The sequence below is a fragment of the Strigops habroptila genome, chromosome 7 (assembly GCF_004027225.2).
Source record: "Strigops habroptila isolate Jane chromosome 7, bStrHab1.2.pri, whole genome shotgun sequence".
In the NCBI taxonomy this organism is placed as follows: Eukaryota; Metazoa; Chordata; class Aves; order Psittaciformes; family Psittacidae; genus Strigops; species Strigops habroptila.
In genome coordinates, this window is record NC_044283.2 from 13067430 (window position 1) to 13090044 (window position 22615).

Here is a 22615-nt window from a genome sequence, read left to right on the forward strand (position 1 = left end):
AGCTCCTGCTTTGTGTTTCCCCATGAGCTGCCTGGACTTCGCAGGAAGACATAACACCAGGGATCACTTGAAGGTTTTATCCTGCACGTATCCTGGGGCATTTAGTCTTGTAATTGTGAATAAACAAATTCTCTGTGTGCATGTGAACAGCCATACTGTCTGCCTGAGGATGTATTTGGTCATTCTAGACTCATGGAGGAGTTATGTCTTCATCAGAGAGCCTTATTCATTTTGTGTAGAGAACATGAATAACATGAACAGATCTCTTTCTTTTTCCTCTTGCCTCAGGAAGCACAGTTTTCATGACAGCTACTTTGAAATGCAGCATACACAGCTTAGACAGCTCAGAATTTACTTTTCGTTTAAGCTAGAAACCTCTGAGATCAGTCCCTGTACCAAACTGGGGATATTGTCAGTATACTAAAGAGTGAGGCAAATCTATAAACTAATCTGAATTCATATGTACAAACTATATGAACAGAAGATGTTTAGAATTCCCATTCTTAGAATAAGAAGCTGTGTAAATAATCAAATCTTTGAAATAAATAGCAAAACTTGTAGGGGTTTAAATACAGTTGGTTCTTGGCAAACAACACTCAACACTGGCATTTCTTACTGATTTCTGTAACTTGGAGCTGTCATCTTTCATGGTGTTGTATGACTGCCAACATAAATCCTTCCATCTTTGGAAGGTGAAAGGAGAGGTGTGGTGAGCTGCCCCTGTAACTGGTTTCCGGCTTTGCTTCCACTCCTTCCCAGTGTCTGCCATCAGCTAAGCTGGGTGCTTTGGGCAGTAGGGTTGAGAAAAAGCAAGTCTGTGTGCAAATTCAGATACACAGTTCCTACAGTTTCTCGGCACTTTGGGGAAACTTAACTAGAAGTTTTATCTGTGAAAAAGCGTAGTTTCAGGTCAAGCTGAAATGTTTTCCTGATTAGCTGAAGAAAGCTATAAAGAAACCCAGTGACTCACAGAACCTTATGCAAGTTTTGTGCTTACTTTAGCCACCATTGCTTTCTCTGATATTTGGCTACAAGCAATCTCATTTGTGGTGGTGGCTGGGCTGTACCAGGGCTTAACACACAATCCAACAAATTACCCCAGAGGAGAGGGGATTCAGGCTTCTAGTCCTAGCAGCTGTAATACAGCTACAGAGCCATGCTTTATTTCTGACAGTCACTGGTGAAAAGCCTGGTCCGTACATATTCTATGCCTTATTTTTCCTGAAGTTTTTGTTCAAATACAATCTGAGAATCCACTTACATGGCAACACCTTCGAATTTTGTCTTGGAACAGGTGTGAACTCTTTTCAAGTCTACATGGCCTACAAAGATCTCTACCAAATGTCCGACAGCCAGGTATTGCTCTGGATGCTTTACATTGCTGTGATCTGTCCTCTCTCCTGTGATCTCCCAGCGCTTGAGGATTTGCTAAGGTTGAATCCCAGAGGAACATGCCCACTGACCTGAGTGGCACTGGGGGAAATATGCAGTGGGGGAGTTCTCCCTGGAGGGTCAGTGCTGAGCAGTGTGGAATATCTATGTGTTCCTTCAAGTGTATGACATGCATTTACTGCAAAGATTTTTTGGTGTCTCCCAACATTGCCACCATTCAGCACTGCTCAGGATTTTACCCTCACTGTGTTTTACTGTTACCTTTCAAGAACTTTAGTTCAGAGAGAGAAGAAAAGATTAAACACTCGAGGCAGGGGCAGTTTTGAGGTTTCAAGAGTTTCTCAGTCAGAGCAAACAGCTAAATGGAGTTGCTCTTTGAGGGAGGTGGCCTTTTCTCATTAGGGCTGGAGATAACAATGAGCTTGTTTGTCCAGAGCTCATTACAGATTCCAGACTCTTCAGCTTTCCCATTCATTAGGATCAGGTCATTGTAAATCGACAATGACATCTGTTAGTAATAATAATGTTTGCTTATTCAGTTGAGAAAATGTTTCTTTCTTACTTATTCCCAGAGCGATAGCTCTCAGTCTCTTAAATAACTATTCCTAAACCTCTAATACATGTGGTTTTAATTGGAATTTTAGACATAATAATATATAAATATTCTCTGAGAGGCAGTACCTGTTAAATTCAACTCCCTGTTAGAATTGTCAAGAGAAATACATGTTTAATGTGTGGCTAGACTAATGCCTGTTACCTTGTTTAAATGCACATGTTCCAAGCTGTGTATTCAGCTAGCTATTCAATGCTATCTGAATGCCTAGTGCAAAAGTAGACACTGAAGAAACCATGTCTTCAGTATTAGATCCGTGTTTGAAAACTGTGCTCCCACGTTACTAAAGCTGGTTTAAACTGGGAACACATTAGCTGAATACCTTTTGGAAAGGGAACTAAATTCTAGTAGGTCTGTGCTCAGAAATTCTCAGTAAAAGCAATAGCATCAACTATTTCCCTTCTGTATAGATGGGTTTTGCATCTTAGAAAGCAATAATACAAAAAAAAAGGATGCTCTAGAGAAAATACTGAAACTTTTAATTGCAAAATTAAAGATGATGAAAGCTTGACACTGTCTGCTCTAAGAAGATGGTGCAAAATGCCTGCAATTCAGAAAAGAGGTATTCTGGCTGTACTAAAATGTCTGAGAATAATTCCATTTTACATTTGCTAAAACAATGTAAAAGAGACTACTTGCTAAACTTAGGCCTGTGTTGAAGGGTGTGAAGAGGTAGCCCTGCAGTATAGGGGGCTGGGGGAGGCACTGTGTCCAAGGGAGATGCAACCCTGCTTGGGACTTTCCACCCTGTGTTGGTGCAGAAGCTTGTCCTGGGGCTGGCTGGTGTGTAAGGGGATGGGTAGATCAACACCAAGCAGTGAAGCACACTGTGTAGAGAGTGGAGAGTGGAAAAGGGAGATAATTTGATATTCACCTGTGTAATCACCAGCATAGAAGGTGCAAAGCTGCGGTGAACAGAGAAGTCTGAGTGTTAAGTAATGTGTTTTCCTTATTCAGCAGTGTTTCCTTCTTTGTACTACCTGCAGCTTTATGAAGCCTTTACCTTTCTAAAAAGTCTTGGGGCTGTTATCCTGGTCCATGCTGAAAATGGAGACTTGATAGCTCAGGTGAGTGAACTGTCGCATTTGCTTCACTTTGTGAGGAGATAGACACAAGAGAGGAGAAGTAAAACTCTTCAGGCAGAGTATGGGTAGAAAGAAAGGAACTACCTGGTAAGTGTCTTAATTGAGCCTGGTGCTCTACACACTACTGATGTACAGCCTGGGATTAGAGGATGGAGGCACTTTTGCATGCTTTGGCACAGAGCATCCATGAGGTAGAGCAACGATCCAGACAGCGATCTCTTCTGAATCCAGCAGGGACAAGTGGGCCAGAACAATGTAAATCCTTGCTCGGGGATTTTGGGGACAAAAAGTGTCAGTGAGAAGCTTTATGCTAATGTCTCTTGCTGGAGCTATCAGCATGAGCAGCATAGTGAGGTTAGAGTGGGTGGTAAACCTCTCAGGCCTATTTATTTTTGAGAATATTCTTATAAATCTCTGAAGTTTGAGAATAAGAAACCACCACGATCCTCTAAACATTTAAAAAACGTGTGTTAAAGTGTAAGTCATGCTCTTTGACGATGTCTCTCAGAACCAGGAAACTGGGCTCACATTCAGTGTATTCCATTAAAATGTCCCGGATGCCCAGTGCAGTCTTTGCAGGTCAGGTTCCTCACGTAGGTGCTGTCCTCACAGTGGAGTGTGTCATAGCTCTGATCTGTGCTTGGGAAGAGGTATCCCAAGGACAGAAGTCGATAGTAAACCTCCTGCTGGTCTTTCAGAGGCCAGGATTCTCCCATAAAACAGAATGGGTGGGCTTGGGTGGGTGTCATTATGACTTTATTCATCTGTGGCAGATAAATCTTTTAAGGCTGTTGCAGAGGTGTCTCCCTCCTCTGATCCCTTGTACATACATCGAGCCCCTCTCGACGAGTCCGTGAGGCCCTGAGTGTTTTATCTGCTGAGCTCTTTATCTACTGCTCATCCGCTAAGGACTTGGCTGCAGAGCTGACAGGGAAATTACAATGGCTAAAACCAAGTTATCTTTGAGATCAGGACTTGGGAAACCACTTTATCTCATGGTTAAGGGAGAACGTCAAGTGGGTGCTTAAGTGGTTGGGCAGTGTGTAAGGGCTCTTGCCAACGCTGGTTTATCTTCTTGTTTGTCCATCTGTGGGGTTCTGTCCTTTAACTGGCTGGTAAGAATTTACCCCTTTTGAGAGCCATCTTTCCCTTTTCCCTTGGAGCTTGGCCAAAATAACCACTGGGCTCAAAAGTTGCTAGTGAGGAGTCAGCAGAACACATGGTGCAGTTGTGTCCTTCCCCCACTGAAATTAGGTGAAAAAGCCTCATTTGGATTCAAGAGGGGAAAAAAAGCTGATGTGCCATGAAGTTTAGCATGATTTAAAACTACCAAAATACATAATTTATAGTTTTAATACAGCATAAAATATCCTGTAGAATGAAAATGAATTCTAAGAAATATAGTAAGTCTATTACTTTAGGAATAGCAAAATAAATCAGATGGCACCTGTGATGTTTTGATACATTCCACATTAAAATCAAGGAGCACTCATGGAACTGCTTTTCTGATAGAAGTGTGTTTCAGTTACATTTTTTTTGATCAGCTTTAATATACAACCGTGGAATATGAACATACAGGACAGAAAAATTATTAGAAAAAGAGGAAGTAGTAAAGAAATGTAAATTATATTGGTTATACATCAGCATATTTCTTCACCATTGCCATGCCTCATAAAATAGTCTTTCCTTATGCTTCTATTTAGAAGGATTGTTTGGATAGTGAAAAGAAAGCTGCCTGCAGTGAGGTTTTTCAGGACTATCCTGTGTGATACAAATTTGATCTTATCAAGCAAATATTCTAGCTTATTAGCTATCAAATCCTTTTACAATGAGTAATTTTATCATATGATCTGATTTTATGACTTCCTTCAAGATGTAAATCTATCCTACTTTGTGTAGCCATTCTTTGTCCTCTTGCAATTTTTTTTCCTTTAATATAGTTGTGACTTAATTTTTTGTTTTATTTTAATTATCAGAAGTCTTTAATTGGCACTGTTCAGCGCTGTTGCATTAATGATTTAGAACAGCTATTTTTAAGAATACCTGTGAGACATTGCGATTTTCTAACCAAAATATTCTTAATTACACAGTCAGATTAATACATTCCTATTAATGCCTCTTCAGCCTTGATTGATTGCAACAAAGGCAAAAGTATATGTGAATATTAACTTACTCAGGTTTTGCTGGAGCATGTTGGTAATGTGTGAGCTTTTCACCCTCAGGGACTTGGGATCAAATATTTATTAGATGACACAGTAAAGTATGTTCGGTAACTGCATCCTGGTCTCTAGGGTACATTTGTCTGTATCAGAGAGTCATTCCATTTGTTGAACTCGGCTCATTAGAGACCTGTGGGCAGGGCAGGCCAGGGTCGGAGGTACATCAACAGCTCTGGTCCCACTTCTGCTCTGCCAGCGGACCTGGACCAACCTCAGATCAGAAGGGGTTGACCACCATTTTCTGCAAAAAGGAAAATTATTCTAATACCACTGCTTGACCTTAAATTAAAACATAGGTGAAGCTTTTTATCTATTAAAAAAAATAATACTACTGTGAAGCTGGATAGCACAGATTTTTTTTCTGACAATCCCTCATTGATCCTAAAATGGGCTTGTTGGTGTGGACACAGTGCCCTCACAACTAGAGGGCACTGTTTTGCTTTCTTGAAAAGAATTTTAGTGATTCATTTTGTAGGAAAAAGGTGTTACAGAAAACTGGATGCCAAAGGCAAGACTTTATTTGATGAAGTGGCAGCAATGTTCAAAGTTTAAGGAAGGTAATGGTGCTCCAGGGATTGCATCCAGAGAAGAACTTGTGCAAGTAAAGAAAGAATTGCAGGCTGGAAATATCCCTAACTACTGTTCAGTGTATTGATTGATTGAAGTCTGTTGCCTGGGTTGGTGACTTGGTGTCAAGATTTTCTGGAGGGTAGAGGAGATTTTTGGTGGTGCAGCCCAGTGGCGACTCGAGGCACAGATACACTCTATGACACTGCAGAGACGAATCTGCCCCTGAAATCTGTGCTGGCTGTGCAGAGCGGTCACCGGGGTGGCATGGGACAAGTTTAGAGCCAGTGTTGTCAGTCCTGCTCCCCCAGCAGCACATTTATGCAGCTGCATTTACACAGACAAAAAAGGGGCAGTCAGATGACATGGCTGTTAATCCTTCAGAGGATGCCCGGTGCAAGGGTCTCGTTCTGGAGCAGTTGTCAGCATTTATCTCTTATGTTGCAGGAACAAAAACGTATCCTGGAGATGGGAATCACTGGACCTGAGGGACATGCCCTGAGCAGGCCTGAGGAGGTAAGAGACTTCACTCATTTTGTCATTCATGGAAGTATTTTGTCGAGCATGTAGTATTGGAGCTTGGCTTCCGTGTGTGCACGATAGATGGGTACTTGGAGGAAGGCAACAGTCTGCTTCTCCCACAGCCTCTTCCAGTATTACTCAAAGACTTGAAAATTCCAGGTCCCCTTCAGCTTGTTTGTCCAAAATACCCTTTCACTGCTGCAGCAGGTGCGTTCCCTCAGTCCAGGGATGAGCTTGTCCTTGTACCCTCAGGAGTCACACCTCCTGCTGCCCCACAAGCATGGGTGTGCATGTGGTTTTTTAGTGTGGCCCTTGTGATGACAAAAAAAATGGGCTTATCAGGGTAAAAAATGGCAGTGCAGCTTGTGGGTTAGGATTTGGAATAACTGCATTCATTATATGGCTTTAGCTGAAAACCTCCTACAAGATGCATGTGTACATCTATACCATGCATATAAATACACCCACATATAAATACGCTTATGCTGGCAGATATATTAGTAGTAGAAGTGCAGGCTGTAGAAATGCAAATATGTGAACATGGAAAGATGCTGCGAGGCAGCTCGATTTATGCAGCTCTCTTCTAATAAAAACCAGGCTCTGGCGTGGATCATCTCAGGCATCTAGAAAGGGTTTCTTTAATGAGAAGGAAAAGGTGGAGCCATGTGGATGTCCCTTAATGTACGCAGTTCAGACCATTAATGGGATGGCGGAGGGCGGTAGTGGGAAATGACTGCTTTCTTTGGAGACTAAAGAGACAAAGTCCTGGGGATTTGAGGCTAAACTTGAAGAGATTGTGGTGGTTTGCAGATCTTTATATAACCTCTCCCCAAGGCAAAAGGAATCAGCTTAATTGGTTGCATTCTTCTATTGAGCTGTTTATGTACTTTTTCATTTTGTTGTTTAACTTCCACTTAAATTATTCTAAAAGAATGGAGTTGATTCCTTTTAATAAGAACAAGGGACTAAAGAAAAATCTGCATTTGCAGTTTCCAGAAAGGAATTTTGCATCTTTCTGACCATGCATCTGACCACTATCTCTAGGTTACAGAGGTCCTGCCTCCTTCCCTAGGGCTTCCATTGCAAATGTGATAAAAGTCCTCAGACAACCTGAAGTGACAGTCTGATTTAAGAAAACCTATGTAACAAAACTGTGAAGAATTAAGCCACTGTAAGGGCTAAGTTCTCAACTTTTCTAGCACAACACTTTAGAGAAATTACTGTACCGTGGAGTCAGTATTTTCAGTGACAACACAGTTTTAGGTATTAAAACACTAATACTGTGAGTGCATCTGGGAAGGAGGCATAAAACTGATGACTGGGGAAAGGAGTCTCCAGAGCTGCTGGGAAACACTGCTCCTCTGTCTGAAGATGACTGCTTTGTATGCTTATGTCCTGGATAGCTCCCTGGGAGGAGGTTGCCTTTATGCTTGCTGACAGAGGGGACTTACTGGGCAATGCTTCAAAGGCTTCTATGGATTATGGGCTAAATTCAGTCCATAGTGCTGAAGTTGCTGATTGAGAACACTTTACATTCACTGTCATCCTTATGTAAAGATTGCGTAGGGTAAGCTGCCAAGCATTGTTTAGAGGTTGTCTCCGAGCTGGGTCAATGTTTGCTTGCTTCATTCTCCTTCCAACTGCAGGGTGGAAGTCTGAAGCAGAAAGGTGGGAGGGAGGTAAGGAGGAGCCCCATCAGCTGCTTGGATGTGACCATTACTGGCGTGCAGGGAGCCAGGGAGCTGTATTTGTACCAGGCAGCTGTACCCCATTAGTGAGTACAGCCTGGCTGTGGTTACTCCTCATGTTAAGTGTCTGAAGTTTGGCTTAGCTCCCTGTTTCCCAGCACTGCATCCCTCTCTATGGAAAAAGCAGAATTGACCTCTGAAGAGTTGTTGCTAAACAGTGAGCAGTATGGCTCAGTGCTCCACTTCATTTTTTCTTCAGTCTGCTTTTGCAGTTAACATTTTCCTCCTTGCTTTCCCTAGCTTGAAGCAGAAGCAGTTTTCCGTGCCATCACCATTGCCAGTCGAATAAACTGCCCGGTGTACATCACCAAGGTGATGAGCAAGAGTGCAGCTGATATCATTGCATTGGCCAGAAAGAAAGGTGAGAGACTTTGTTTTCTCCCAAAACTCTTTTGTTGTTGTTGTTGTTGAATAGAAGCTCAGTGGAAAAACCTGTACATCTTGACCCAAATTACAAGCTGGAGAGAGAGGTTACCAAAGAATGGTAACACCATCACAGACCCTAAATGTTTACAACTGGGGAAGATGAAAGGAAATCCTTCTACATTTTTCAGTTGGCAAACTCTCTCCCCAAACTGTTCCCTTGAAATTGTGTTGTAACTCTTCTTTATCCTTCTTTTCCCTTTTATTTTTACCTTAGACTGCTATATCTCTGTTCATGGGAGGGAGATACTTTATTCCTAACAGGGTCTAGCACATCCTCTGTGCCTTCTGGCAGTATTTCAAGGTGTTACCCTCTGAGGGGTGGCTTGGGCAGTGAGCCTGCTGATAGAGATGCCTGGTGCTCACTCCTGGCCTTGCTGCTGGAGGCTGACCCCATCAGATGTGCACCAAGGGTTGACGCTGCTTGCTGGGGCAGGGAGGGATCCAGGTTACAAAGCACCCAAAAGGGACTTGTGAGCCTGGAGGCAGGCACTGTGGAAGCTGCATTTGCAAGTCAGGTCTGTTGTGCTGGTTGGTGCTACAAAGCGTGTGAACAATATGGAAAAGCCAAAGAGCAAAATATCATCATGAAATTTGTATTCTTGGAGACTTGGAGTATGGTGCTGGGACCATATGCTGCTATCTGCTGGTGCTGTGCCCAACCTGGGAGTAGTAAAAAGGCATCTGTCTGCTGGAGCCCATCCTCCACCTAAATGCGCTCCGAATCAGAACAACAGAGAGAACATGGCTGTGATTAAAACAGTACAAATTAAAACCAGACCTGAACGGTCTCCTTCTGGATTAGAAAGGGAGCTTTGTAAATATGCTGATCAAAAGCACGTGTAGCTCAGAGAGACTCCTGATTAATATTTTATCATACGGACAAAGTGGGGGCTGCTTAATTTTCTGGGACCTACACTGGCTGTGTAGCAATGTTTAAATTATATATGGCTGCAGGCAGCAAGTGGTGTAATGTGGTGAAGAGAAAGTGGATTGTAATCAGTTCCTATATATCCTTGCTTTCCCCAAGGTCCCCTTGTTTTTGGAGAGCCGATCACTGCCAGCTTGGGGACAGATGGGACACATTACTGGAGCAAAAACTGGGCCAAGGCTGCAGCTTTCGTGACCTCGCCACCTCTGAGCCCTGATCCTACTACTCCAGATCATTTAAATTCACTCTTAGCATGGTAAGACCTTCTTTTTTTTACAGGCTGATGGACAGGCAAGTGCAAAAGCCACATGGGATGGAGCATCTAGGGATCAGCTCAGTTTCCTTTAGACAGTCTCATACATGAAGCAGCAGAGAAAGGAGGTAGAAAACCAGGGATGGTTACAGCCCTATGTTTAGGGTTGTCACTAGAGAGATGAAAAGAATGTGGACAGCAGAGGGAGAAGTATTGTTCTCACGTTGTAAAGAAGACATCAGGAATGCCTTGCCAGCAGTCTGGACCATAAACCCATCCCTGGAAGTATTTCCTGCCTGTGGCCAATTGTGGATCTTCTTTAGCTTAAGTAAAAGACCATCTGCTTTGAAATGATATGGAAATTCACAGCTGAAATCCCACTAGGACAGATTACTAGTGCTGGAGTAAGGAACTAAACTTACCACTTGAAACTTTATTTAACACCATATGGTGGCACTCATCTCACCTGCTGGCTCCCCTTGCTAGGGTTTCCGCTGCTCTAAGACAGAGAAATAGAATCTAAGTGACCTGTTAGTCTTCAGAAAACATTTTCTCCCATGTTAGTTTTGCACATGACTGATTGGCAGGCTGTATGGCCAGCTGTGCCAGCGTGACTGGTAGCTTAAGGACCCTGCTTGGGCAGAGCTGCCCTTTAGGTGGATGGGCACATATGTGTGATGGGAAGCTGCCATCAATCAGTGCCACTGGTTCAGTATGCACGCATCTCTCCTTGCACATGGTGTGTCAGGAGGTGGAGGCCACCAAACCCAGGTTTTAACTCAGCTGCCCCGATGATGCTGCATGGACAACACTGCTAATGAAAGCACAGCTGAGCTCTGAGTTAACATGTGATTCTGGAAAGAATGTGCAAGAATTTGTTCTGTTGTGACAGTCTGATGGCAGAAGTGATTTTCCATAATTGAACTTTTTGTTCCTTAAAATAAGGACAAGGAAGAAAAATTGCTTTTCTGGTCTGATCTGTCACTATCAGTACTGTCAGGAGTGAAGCTCATTGTGTAAGGGTAAGGGTCTTAGCCAGCATATGTGAACGTGTATCAAAATGTTTGGCTCTGTACTCTCAGACTATGTGTTTTCTAGAAGAGAGTCGCAAAATAATAGTATGTGGGTCAAAACAGATTAGCTAAAATAGCAAGAGAATTTTTAGAACTGGAATCCAAATAATGACTTTTTAAAAATTAACATCAGAAAGACAAACTGAGGGGTCACAGAAGTTTTCATTATCCTCCAAGCATGCAAATACGCAGCCTAGTGCTTGTGCTGTTTTCCACAGAAAGTGTTGATTTTTCAGGGAAGAGCTGAATGTGTAAAGATCCAACATGTCTCATGGGGTTGGTTTGCAGACTGGATTTGCCTTATGAGATTTGGTCCTTCTTTCATCTGTGGGTGTCATGGTTTAACCCCAGCCAGCAACTAAGTACCACAGAGCTGCTTGCTCACCCCCCTGACTCTGGTGGGATGGGGAGGAGAACTGGAAGAAGGTAAAACCTGTGGGTTGAGATAAGAACACTTCAATAATTGAAATAGAGACAAATATAATGATATTAATAATAGTAACAACAACAATAATACTAGTAGTAGTAGCAGTAATGAAAAGGGGACTAACAAAATGAGAGAGAGGAATAAACCCCAAGAAACCCAGGAGATGCACAACACAATTGCTCACCACCCGCTGACCGATACCCAGCCTGACCTGGGCAGCGATCAATCCCTTCCAGCCAACTGCCCCCAGTTTATACACTGAGCATGACGTGCTGTGGTATGGAATACCCCTTTGGCTAGTTTGAGTCAGTGTCCTGTCTCTTCTCTCTCCTGGCTTCTTGTGTCCCTCCTGAATGGCAGAGCATGAGACTGAAAAGTCCTTGGTCAGGGTAAGCGCTGCTCAGCAACAACTAAAACATCAGTGTGTTGTCAGCATTGTTCCCAAACTGAAGCCAAAACAGCACTGCACCAGCTACTAGGAAGAAAATTAACTCTTATCTGAGCTGAAACCAAGACAGTGGGCCATGCATCTGAGGTACCTTTCATCTTCCATGCTGTAGCGCTGTTATTGCTGCTGTAATATGTCATCTCTTCTGAACTAGAAATGTGAAATCTTGGTGCTTCATGAAAGATGTAACCTACCATGAAAGCTTTGTTTATGGTGAAGAGTAAGATGGTGGGATATTGATGTGGTGTTTAAAGATACTCCTATGTCTGCTGTTAATTCCCACCACTCTGTCTTTTGGAGATGTTTTCTGTGGTGATCTCCTTCTTGTTTCTCAGCTTTTCAGTTGATCTGATGCTCACCGCCCATTTGACAGTAGAATATATCTAGACAGTAGGAGTGCCCGAGTCGTTAACCAGGAGGTGTTGGCCAGCTCTCCAGTGAGATTCTTCAGTTTCAGAAGCCGCCTATTGATTACACTGGGAAGTGCAGTGCATGTCATTAAATGTCAGAGGAGAGGGAATGCGGAGTTCAGAAGAAGCAACTTCTTTTTATCTTTCAAGTATAGGAATTAATAGTATGGTGTAAGAAGTGCGACATAACCTTAGGGAAAGGATACAGGGCCTGGCTGTGACATTCATGGCTGTATTCATCCGAGTGCAGAAAAGAGGGAGAGGGTAAGGCATAGAAGCTTAGCTGGCAGAAGAGCAACGAAAACAAAGAAATAGAATTTCAATCTATCTTCTGTGTTGATTGTTGTGTTAGAATAAATGAACGTTTAACTGATGGATTTGGTTTAATCCTGTGGAGTAACACCAGACAGTCATTAATAATCAGGAATAGCTAAAACATAGCTGTCTTTTCACTGTTAGATACACGGGTTTGGCTTCTGCTAAAAACTGGATGGATGGATGCGAGCATGGTGAAGAACCAGAAAAGAGGCCAAAGGTTCTTCTCTGTCAGCAATCATTAGGGCTGGCAGCCCTGAAAATTGCATTAGAATTGCTGATGTGTGACCCTTTTTCCCTCTGTACTTGGCTATTTGTTAGCTTGCTGGAATCTAAATGTGAGGACCAGAATCATTCAGATGCTTCAGAGCTGGGACTTACATAATCAATTAAAGAAAAGGATGACAGGCTCCTGGGGACATCACGTTCTGGACTGATGGAAGGGAAATCATTGTGTATTTTAATGTGCTTGACTCCTGTAAGCTTGATCAAGACCTAAAATTATCATCTGTTTCCTGTGGATATTGGAGAACCTATCTGCTTTTTTGTCTTTCTGTTTTTGCAAGGTTCTGTATATTGGTTATTTTCTTCCTCCTTGTCCCCGGGAGTAGCTGTGATCCAGCTCTGCTCTCTGCAAAAAAAATTTCTCAAGGCTGAAAAAAAATATTTCTTAAATAAAAACATTATTATTTGGTAGTCCTTTTTGTGTTTTAGTCCATTCCTTTTTCTGTGTCAGACCTTTAAGTTAGATAAATCCAGAGCACATGTTTGACTTTGACTATGCCTTGCTTTGTTTAATTAGAAGATTGCCTGATAAAACACCTTCATGGTTCTGGTTTGGAAGGTTAGACAAGAAATATGAAAGAATTGCAAAAGGAGAAATTCAGGGAAACAAGCTTGGTGCTTATGACTTTGCACTGTAAAATTTGCCATTATTTTTTCAACATGGTTGTGAATTAATTTATCTTGAGAGTGGCAGACATTTCATACAAGCTTCTGATCATTTCCTTAATCCTAGAGTAATCCTCTGTCCTGGTTAGTGGGCTTGTGCCTGATCTCTGTCGATAAGCAGCCTGAAACTGGAGGAGCTGTAATCTGGGAGTTCAGGGTGCTCCTGGGGGAAAGTGGAGATGTCCATGCCATTGTCGCTATTCGGTGATCTGTAGCCAACATTGTAAAGGCTGCTGACGTGATTTACAGCATATGCCTCTGGTGTGCCGGCTTGAAAGGTCCATTCGCGGCCAGTCTGAGACCAAGGTAACCTTGCTGAGGCACGGTTTAAACTTCTGTGTGTTAACTCCACAGTGGGGACCTGCAGGTGACGGGAAGTGGACACTGCCCATATAGCACTGCCCAGAAAGCCATTGGAAAGGACAACTTCACTATGATTCCTGAAGGGGTCAATGGAATTGAGGAGAGAATGACTGTTGTCTGGGACAAGGCTGTAGTAAGTAATTGCTTACTTTTATGGACTAAAAAGAAATTGAGTGTTGGCTGAATAATGAAAGCCGGGAGACTCTTGGCCAGTACTTAAGTGACTTTCTGATATGTTTCTGAGAATTCCCTGAGGGAGTGCCACTACAAGGTGAATTGCTTATTTCAAAACCTTCTCCAGTTTTATAAACTCAAGTCTGTGTTTTACTTCTGATACTGCAACACCATCATTTTTTATTAGACCTGAGGCTTCACAGACTCCACTACTCCATTTTCTGGCTGTGTCAGAGTGGATGCTTCTCAGAGATGTTGGATCTGGAGCAGTCTAATGACTTTCAAGTGAACCCCATATAAATGTGATGAATGGATTGTTTGAATTCGGGAAGTGTCTCATCATTTTTGAGAAATTACAAATGGATGGCAGCTGAGCCCGAGGCTAGACGATAAAGTGCTTTGAAGGGGAACATTGCATGTAATTCATGCTGGCATATTATGCAGTGGGATGCTGGTAAAAGTTAGCAATTTTTTGATGGTTCCATGGATCCTAACATCTAATGATGTTCTCCCTCCATTGTCTGTCTTCACATACACACCCATGCACACACACTCACACATTACACATGCGCTCATTACCTTACATTGCATTGCACTCTAATGCATATTGCAAACTGGGAAGTGGTGGTGTTTACAATGCTGTCATGAGCACTTCTCCTAGACTGTGTTTAATAACCACTTTCTTCAGCTATTGAGATTCCAAGTATAGAAGCAGCTTCAGATAAAGGAGCAAAGCAGGGAAACAAGCAAAGTGCAGCCAGCTGGTGATATTTCTCCTTTGTTACTCCCACAAGGGAAAGGAGCTGTAGAGAGGGCTTCTGCATGTGATTTACAGGTGTAACATTCAGTCCTGCACCACTGAGTAGCTTATATTTTGCAGATCTGATGTTCTACCAGGAGGAAAGAACCGTTGTTTAATATTGAAAAGTTTGGCACTGTTCTTTGTTCTTGCTTATTGCCAGGGAAGACACCTTGAAATACTCTACTGAGAAAATCAAAATGCTGTTGTGTACAGCTGCTGTTAAGCCATCACTGACTGTATAGAAAGTTCAATAGTTCGTGACATTTCTCCAGGCAAGGACTGGGTTGTATTACTTAGATGTATAGGTTTGGTAATAATAATAGTAGAATGGACTTAATTTGCAAGAAATGTTTCTAAAAGAGTCTGAATCTTGATCTTTTATTTAATCTAGTAATCTCCATATATGTTTCTCTGTTTTAAAATGATTAAAACATTTAAATGTAAATTACTAGGACTAGCAATAAAACATGCTTGGGCATCAGTGTGTAGAGAAAAGGACCTTAGCTAAGTGAGCAACCTGGTGGTATCATCTGCATTAAGGTTTTATTGGCTGTTCTTTGGGATGCCAGGAGTAACACATTCATTTATTTGAAACTCTCAAGTAATGTGCCTTGTATAAAGTCCTGCTTGATAAAATATGTTTCATGCAGCATCATCATATATGTGAACTACATGCTTTCCAGTATCTTCCTGACTATCCAGGACTCTTGAGTAGTTAAGTGTGTTTTGCTCAAATCACATTCTTTTTAGGCCACGGGCAAGATGGACGAGAGCCAGTTTGTAGCTGTCACCAGCACCAATGCTGCCAAAATCTTTAATCTGTATCCAAGAAAAGGCCGGATTGCTGTCGGATCAGATGCTGATGTTGTTATTTGGGACCCTGATAAGGTGAAGACTATAACAGCTAAAAGCCATAAATCGGTAAGGAGGAAAGGAAAACCAGCAAGAAAAAAGAAATGTCACTGTTGCTTTTCAGCTGTTGATCTAACTTAGGTAAACACCAAATGCATGGGATATAGAGGAGTGAGGTAACTACCTGCTCCTGTTCTGGAATCGGTAAATATTTCAGGAAATGAAAGTACTGAATTCTTGCAGTGGAAGCACTGGGATCAGGAAGGATTTCTTTTTCTTCGCACATAGCATTGCACTGTGTTTTGCATGTTTGTGGCTTGAAACTAGGTGTGAATCCGCTGCTCTGCAGCTGAGGTTAGTAAAGCTGTGATGATAAATTTAAAACCACTGCACATCTTTTTTGCTTACCTGAAAAGAACCTGATATTATAAATTGCATGATTAAATCAATGATATTATAAACTATGAGAGATGATTAAATATTTTGATAATACAGCTCAGATCAGCCTCAGGGCTGGGATTTTCTATTTCATTCCCAAGCTTTGTTGCATACTGCTTTACCCTTAGTGCAGAGTACCAGTGACTCATAGTCGCTTCAATTTTAACTGCGACAGGTTTTATCTTATGCGTTGCCTATCTCAAAGTTGTTATCTTACTGTGCAGTGCTTTGGTATTTTATATTGGGGAATTCTTCTAAAAGCTTTACTGGAAAGCCAGTAATGTGCTTTATATTAAAAAGGCAAAAACCTTTAGAAACCTTTAAAACGTAAGTTCAGGTGATTCAATTTCTATTTCTCTGTCTTGGGATATCTCTGTATTTTCACGAAAGTAATAATTACCTGCTCTTTGACAGCCATTCCCATTTAGATTCAGGCTTTTCTGGTCCTTTCTGGGCTTTTTCAGGCAGAAATATGTGTGCCGGCTCCTTGAAATTTCCTTACATAGTCACAGCTGATGCCTGGTGGGACCATGTCCTCTGGGTATCCGGCAGCTGAGTCACAATTTTCCTCTTATTAAGGCTATTGTACTTCTAAAGGCTCTGGATAAATATGGAAAGTCCTTAAAAGCAAATGAGATAAAGCCTTGGTAGAAAGTGGGAGATGGAAAGGAAAAGTCTGATCTAGGGAAGTCTGATCAGAGAGCTTCTTTAAAATAGTTTTATATCTAAATGCACTGTTTTTCCTTCAGACAAAGCAATTTTATACACATCTTAATGGCAGTTGTCTAAAACTGTGACTACAAATACAGGTTATAAGTTACTAATTAAAGAGATGTACTGAACTTGCAGTGAATATGTTGGTTGATCCTCAGGCTGTTGAGTACAACATCTTTGAAGGAATGGAGTGCCATGGTGCCCCACTCGTGGTCATAAGCCAAGGGAAGATTGTGTATGAAGATGGAAATCTGCACGTAAATAAGGGAATGGGCCGCTTCATCCCTCGCAAACCTTTCCCTGAGTATCTTTACCAGCGCATCAAAATCAGGAATAAGGTAACATCAGATATTATTTAATCTTGTTTCCTAGCATACCCTCTTGGGACCACAGTAGCACATGTATTTTAATATTATTGTACTAATATTAGTCCATATCAGATGTAATATATATGACTTGTTCAAAAAACAATCACAAAATTAGTTCTTCTGCAAGTGTGAACTGATGTAACTGAACACCATGAGCTTCAGTGGATAAAGAATATAATTGCTAGTTAGGCATAATTGCCTTATGTCCAGCTGTGCAGGCTTCTGAAGGGAGGTGGAATAGTGATGGAATTTACTTCTAATTAACATTCAGGAAAAAGATAAAGCTTCTTTGGGAGGAGGGTTAGCCAGAAGAAAAAACAGAATTGTACATTTTTACTAAGCTTTGCATACTGAACTTCCACGCTGCAGAGAAGAAAAGCATGTAAGCCAGAGATGCTTATTATATCTGAACTGTTGGTGTATTTGCTGAGCTGAGTATTAGCAGCATTTGCAGCTCAGAAAACTATTCTCTTGTGCTTAATAAAAAGCTTGGGAAATGACCAAGATTAGGACTGGATCACTTCAGGTTTTGAATTACGTCAGTGCTCCTCTGTTGAAAACCAGTTATCTTGGCACTAGTTTGGGGTTATTTGGAAATTGCTTCTTGCCTCTGAGCAAGTTACTGCGTGAGTACAGGTAACAAGGCAAGTTGACTAAAACTGTTTTCTTCAACCAAGCATGTATCATAGCCTGTGAGGATGGCAGCTGAGATTAAGTCTCCAAGAAGCTTTTATTATTCATTATTTGTCATACAAATTTGGTCAAGCTGTGGGATATGAAAGGTCTGCACTTCTAATAAGACAAAGCACTGTAAAAATCAAATGCATCTGCAAAAGTTTTGCAAAATGCCAATCAGTACTGCACTTTTTTTACATTGTCTACTTAGATGACATGGGCCTTCTCTTCACACTCACCTCTCAAGGGGTTTAGCATGTGGAGTGCTGTATGAATCAGTGATAATGTCATTCACATACTGAAAACAGCACTTGAAAAACAAGTATCTGAGACTCCTTGCAACAGGAGTCTGAACAAAAGTTACTGGGCTAAGTAACCTGGGACTTGAAAATGGGCCTGGATTTTTGGAAAGACCTTTGATGCTTAGGAAAGGATGTGGAAAGCAACTGATATTTTTGCTCTTGCAGCTCCCTCTGCTGCCTGCCAAGAGGAAGGGAGAGCAGATTTCATGTCCATGTTTATTTTCCCGCTATCAAATCTTACTGATTGGAAATAGAATAAAACCAGTGATGGTCATAGCCACCATATGAGTATGTCAGTGCATGACAAAGGAATATAGAAAAAACATGTCAAACAAGGGGCTGCAAAGCTGCAATCAGAAGATAGCAGGATAAATTTATCCCTGGAGCAGGGATAGCAGTATAAATTCCTGCCTTTGTGGGTCCCTGGAAGATGGATTCATTGCTGTGACTGGCAGCTGCTCTCTTCTGGGCATTAGTTTTGGCTCAGCCTGTGAGATGATGGCTTTTCTGAGCCTGATGTCCCTGTTACTGAAAGCAAGGAAAATGCTTTGATTTCTGCAAGCGCTGGATCAAACCCCTGTGAATAGTGTCTTCTATACAGTATTTTAATTTCACTGTTAACCTGTTGGGGAAATGGCTTTGAAACAATAATCTTATCTGATCTAAATCAGTAATAAGCCACAGATTTCTTATCTTTTTGATGAGCTTTGGATTCTTTGATTCAATGGCTTCAGGCTCTTCCTGAATATTATTTCCTAGATTCCTGTGATTTTAAGGTCAATGAGGCTGTTTCGATTGTCTTATCTCATATTCCTTGTAAGAACTGTGCAGAGATAAAATCTAGAGACCTCAAACTGAAACCAGAACTCAAATGATAGGTACTCTATTGACAAATAGTCCCATGCCACATTCTAGCATATAATTGCTTTTCTAGTTGATGGCAAGGAAGAGAAACTTTTGAAATTTTAATTAAAAAATTGCCACCACTTTTCAATGAGTTCTAATAAAGATAAAGAGATACCTGAAGGGGAGGAGTGAAATTGCTGCAGTCAGTATAGTGGATATTGGTCTTGCAACAATCCCAGTGGGGTTCAGCAGCTGAACCAACCCTGCTTAAGAGCCTCAGAATGGAGAGAGAAGAGGTGATGGTAACTGGTCTTAATTAAAATAAACATCTTGGGTCAGCCCCTGCTGTTATTTTATATCCCATTTCTCCCCATTGACTGTGAAGAGAGCCTAATAAGGATCTCTCTTATAGTTTTTATATATATATATATGTAAAAATGGAGAGAGGAAGGTTTGTAATTTCCTTTATATATAAAGCAGACTGTAGCCTTGATGAGAGTATATATGTGTGTTAATTCAGAATATAGGTCTGTGCTCATTAGCGAGCATTATCAGAGCATTCAGTATCTGGGATTTTTTTTATCCTCCTCTTGATCTAGGTGGGAGGACTGCAAGGAGTCTCCAGAGGAATGTATGATGGGCCTGTGTATGAAATCCCAGCTACGCCAAAATACGCAACTCCTGCACCTTCAACTAAATGCTCCCCTGCCAAAAACCAGCCCCCACCAATCAGAAACCTCCATCAATCCAATTTTAGCTTATCAGGTAAGTCAGTCTGACTCATCAGGAATGTTTTAAAGCTATGAGTATGGATTATTGGTGATAAATTTCAAGTATAATTACTTCTTCAATCAGATACGAAAGTATTACATATATACATATACATGCATATACTTACATATATATGTGTACATACATATATATGGTTTTTTACATTCTTTCCCTAGGAATATTTTACAAATTGCCAGATATTCAAAATGTTTGCAATCTAAAATTTTTCTCTGCATGCAGTCTTTTAATATTATTTACCTGGCCCATTACAGCTAGCTGAGGTCTCTGGTTGATGTGACTGAGGCCCCTTGGTGTCAAGTACAGCTGATGGGACTTGGGTCTGGTGCAACCCATGCGGCTCAGATACCTCAGATTTCTTTCTTGCTGCATCACCAGAAACTGCTGGACGTGGAAGCCTCAACTGTCCTTGTCCATGGTCAGCAAACCATGTGCAGAAGCCATTCATATGCAGATTAGAGTATTTCTTGTCCTCTTTGCTCTTGGTGCCCAAAACACAGGAAACAGACTGGAAAATCATCCTTTGGGGTTGTTGGAAATAATTCTTGTCATCTGAAGACAATTACAAGTGTGTCAAATGCTTATCCTTCAAAAGTCTACAGCCCAATTGGTAAATAAGTGGCTTCTTAGGATGTTATGAAAGTCACTGGATTTTCTCCCCTATGGGAGCCAATGGTGTTTTTCTCCCTTACAGATCCTGTCTTTAGAAACTAAATGCAACTTCTGGAAGAAAGCCCAAGGAGAGCAAATATTTTAAAAACCCTTTTAGTGAGTTGAATTATATTTTTGCCCATACACTTGGGGCCATTGTGAGCATATACAGAGATGTGAAGCTATATAAAGAAAGAAAAGTGCTTAGAAATACAACCTCTCATAACAATCACCGATACGTAGGATTTTCATAAACATCTGAAGCTTTGGTTTCACAGTCCACTGCTGCCTCTCGGTGGTACCAAGGCATCTAGTGGTATGAATTTGATCCAAATTAAATGCACATTTTACTGTGTTCTTGTAAAATTAAGCAGAACCACAGGCTATGATAGCATTTAAAATGATCCTACATTTTTATGGTAGTCTTACATTGCTGAGTGTGATCAGATGATATTCAGCCTGGCAGAAAGTTTGCTGTCACCTTAAGTTTAACCTCTCAACATTTTAAAATGTGGTTTGAAGTAAGTGTGAGTTTGCAACAGCTCAGTGCTCCTTTCTTCACGGATTTATGACTGCTAACACCAGATTTACTGTACTGTTGACCCATGGACTCAGTGGGGACAAATATTCTAAAACAATGAGGCAGGTTTGAAAAATCCACTCTGCACATGTATGGTTTTGGGGATTTTTGTAGTTACAACAGTATTTTCTCTCAGGGTTTGATCTTGCTAAGGGAACCCGGTCTGCAGGGTGTCACCCCTGCATGGGCTCTTCTTCAAGTCAGTTGGAAACAATTCCCCGTGTGGAGTGAGCATCAGTCTGTTCCTAAACACTTAATCCCATACTTCTCATTAGAGACAACTGGAGCTAAGAGCAGAAATGTGCCTTGAAGGTCTGTGTAGCACTTCAGTCAGGGATCTGGATCAAGAGAAACCAGCTGGTGGTGATGTGAGGGAAGCATAGCTGGAATTAGACAGGTAAAATCTCGCTGCTGATGGTTTCTTCCTTTTCATAGCTTTGTGTCCTCATTTTCTGTGGTTGCAGGAGCTCAGATAGATGACAACAACCCACGCCGCACTGGCCACCGCATCGTGGCACCTCCTGGTGGTCGCTCTAATATTACCAGTCTTGGCTGAAAAATGATGGACAGAAACACGAGGATGAAGGATTATGGGAATAATGTCCGTTCCCTTCAATATCTGTGTTATCAAACCCACAGTTTTATTTGGTACTAATGGAAATAAAAAATGAAATGTCTTTTTTTTTTTTTTTTTTTGTATAGGAAGAGGTGAAAATAGTGTGGTGTTTGCTTGGAACTACTTGCCTCACAATTGTGCTTTCATGCCATAGTCACCTTAAAGCATGGTGCTTCCATTGCCACTTTAGTGACTACAGGTTTTAGCTTCGTCTCGTAACTGAATGATGGTTTCTTTGCACCCTTTCGCTGTATTAGAGTAGTTAATGCATGTTACTGAGTTATTTATGCAAGTTGCATTCTGTGAGTGAGTCCCTTTAGAACACGTTGCCAATAATTGAGTAGACACAATGCCAAGACTAATGTCCGTATTTGAGAAACGTCACCAAAAACACTTCTGAAGGAAGAAAATGGCCATCTTGAAAGTATGCAGTAGAGTAGTATAGGCAGCTTCTGTTTCATCTTTAATTTATTATAAACCCAAGAAGCACTTCTCAGACACAGAAAATCATCGGGACACGTAATGACAAATGGTCTCTGTAGCACTTGTCTGTTCCCACTCGGTATGTTCCGAGTCTGTGTCCTTCTTGTTTCCATTTTAGACAGAGCCATAATTTACACACACCAATGCCATTGCCACCCCTGCAGGGATATCTCCATCTGGGCAGTAGTGCTCTCCTTCTGCATGAGATTTTTGGTACTTACAGATAATCCAAGTTGCCGTCGGATTTTTAAAGTTTTTTGTACAAAGTTTTTCCTTTGTAATCACATGCATTTTTACTTACTCTACCGTATCAAGATCTACTAGTCGTGGTTCAATTTCTGAATTCAAAGCTTGTGAAATAAAGGAAATGAATTGATGGGTAAGTGTCTTCCTCTGCTTTCCAGTGCTGTTGCTCAATGATTGAAAACATAGAATGGAGAAACTTAAGAAAAATTGTCTTTTAGGCTGACATCATGTGAAAGAAGAAACCTCCTTTGATTGCAAGGGGTGTTAAATATATATATATACACACATGTTTGCATATGCATGCTATAGCATGCCATAATTTGTCCTCATTAAATAGAG

The 22615-nt window shown here is 41.3% G+C and overlaps 1 protein-coding gene across 2 annotated transcripts in view; it reads left to right on the top strand.

Moving 5' to 3' along the window:
- The window catches only part of CRMP1 (collapsin response mediator protein 1), a 50549-nt gene extending 28143 nt beyond the window's left edge, over positions 1-22406 (top strand). For both annotated transcript variants that reach the window (XM_030493328.1, XM_030493329.1), the window contains exons 5-14: positions 1295-1356; positions 2992-3072; positions 6324-6392; positions 8387-8507; positions 9600-9756; positions 13732-13873; positions 15467-15637; positions 16879-17058; positions 19511-19676; positions 21396-22406. In XM_030493328.1, coding sequence (XP_030349188.1) covers positions 1295-1356; positions 2992-3072; positions 6324-6392; positions 8387-8507; positions 9600-9756; positions 13732-13873; positions 15467-15637; positions 16879-17058; positions 19511-19676; positions 21396-21487 — 1241 coding nt within the window. In that variant the 3' untranslated portion in view covers positions 21488-22406. The remainder of the gene's footprint in view (positions 1-1294; positions 1357-2991; positions 3073-6323; positions 6393-8386; positions 8508-9599; positions 9757-13731; positions 13874-15466; positions 15638-16878; positions 17059-19510; positions 19677-21395) is intronic.
- Positions 22407-22615: the final 209 nt, after the last annotated feature.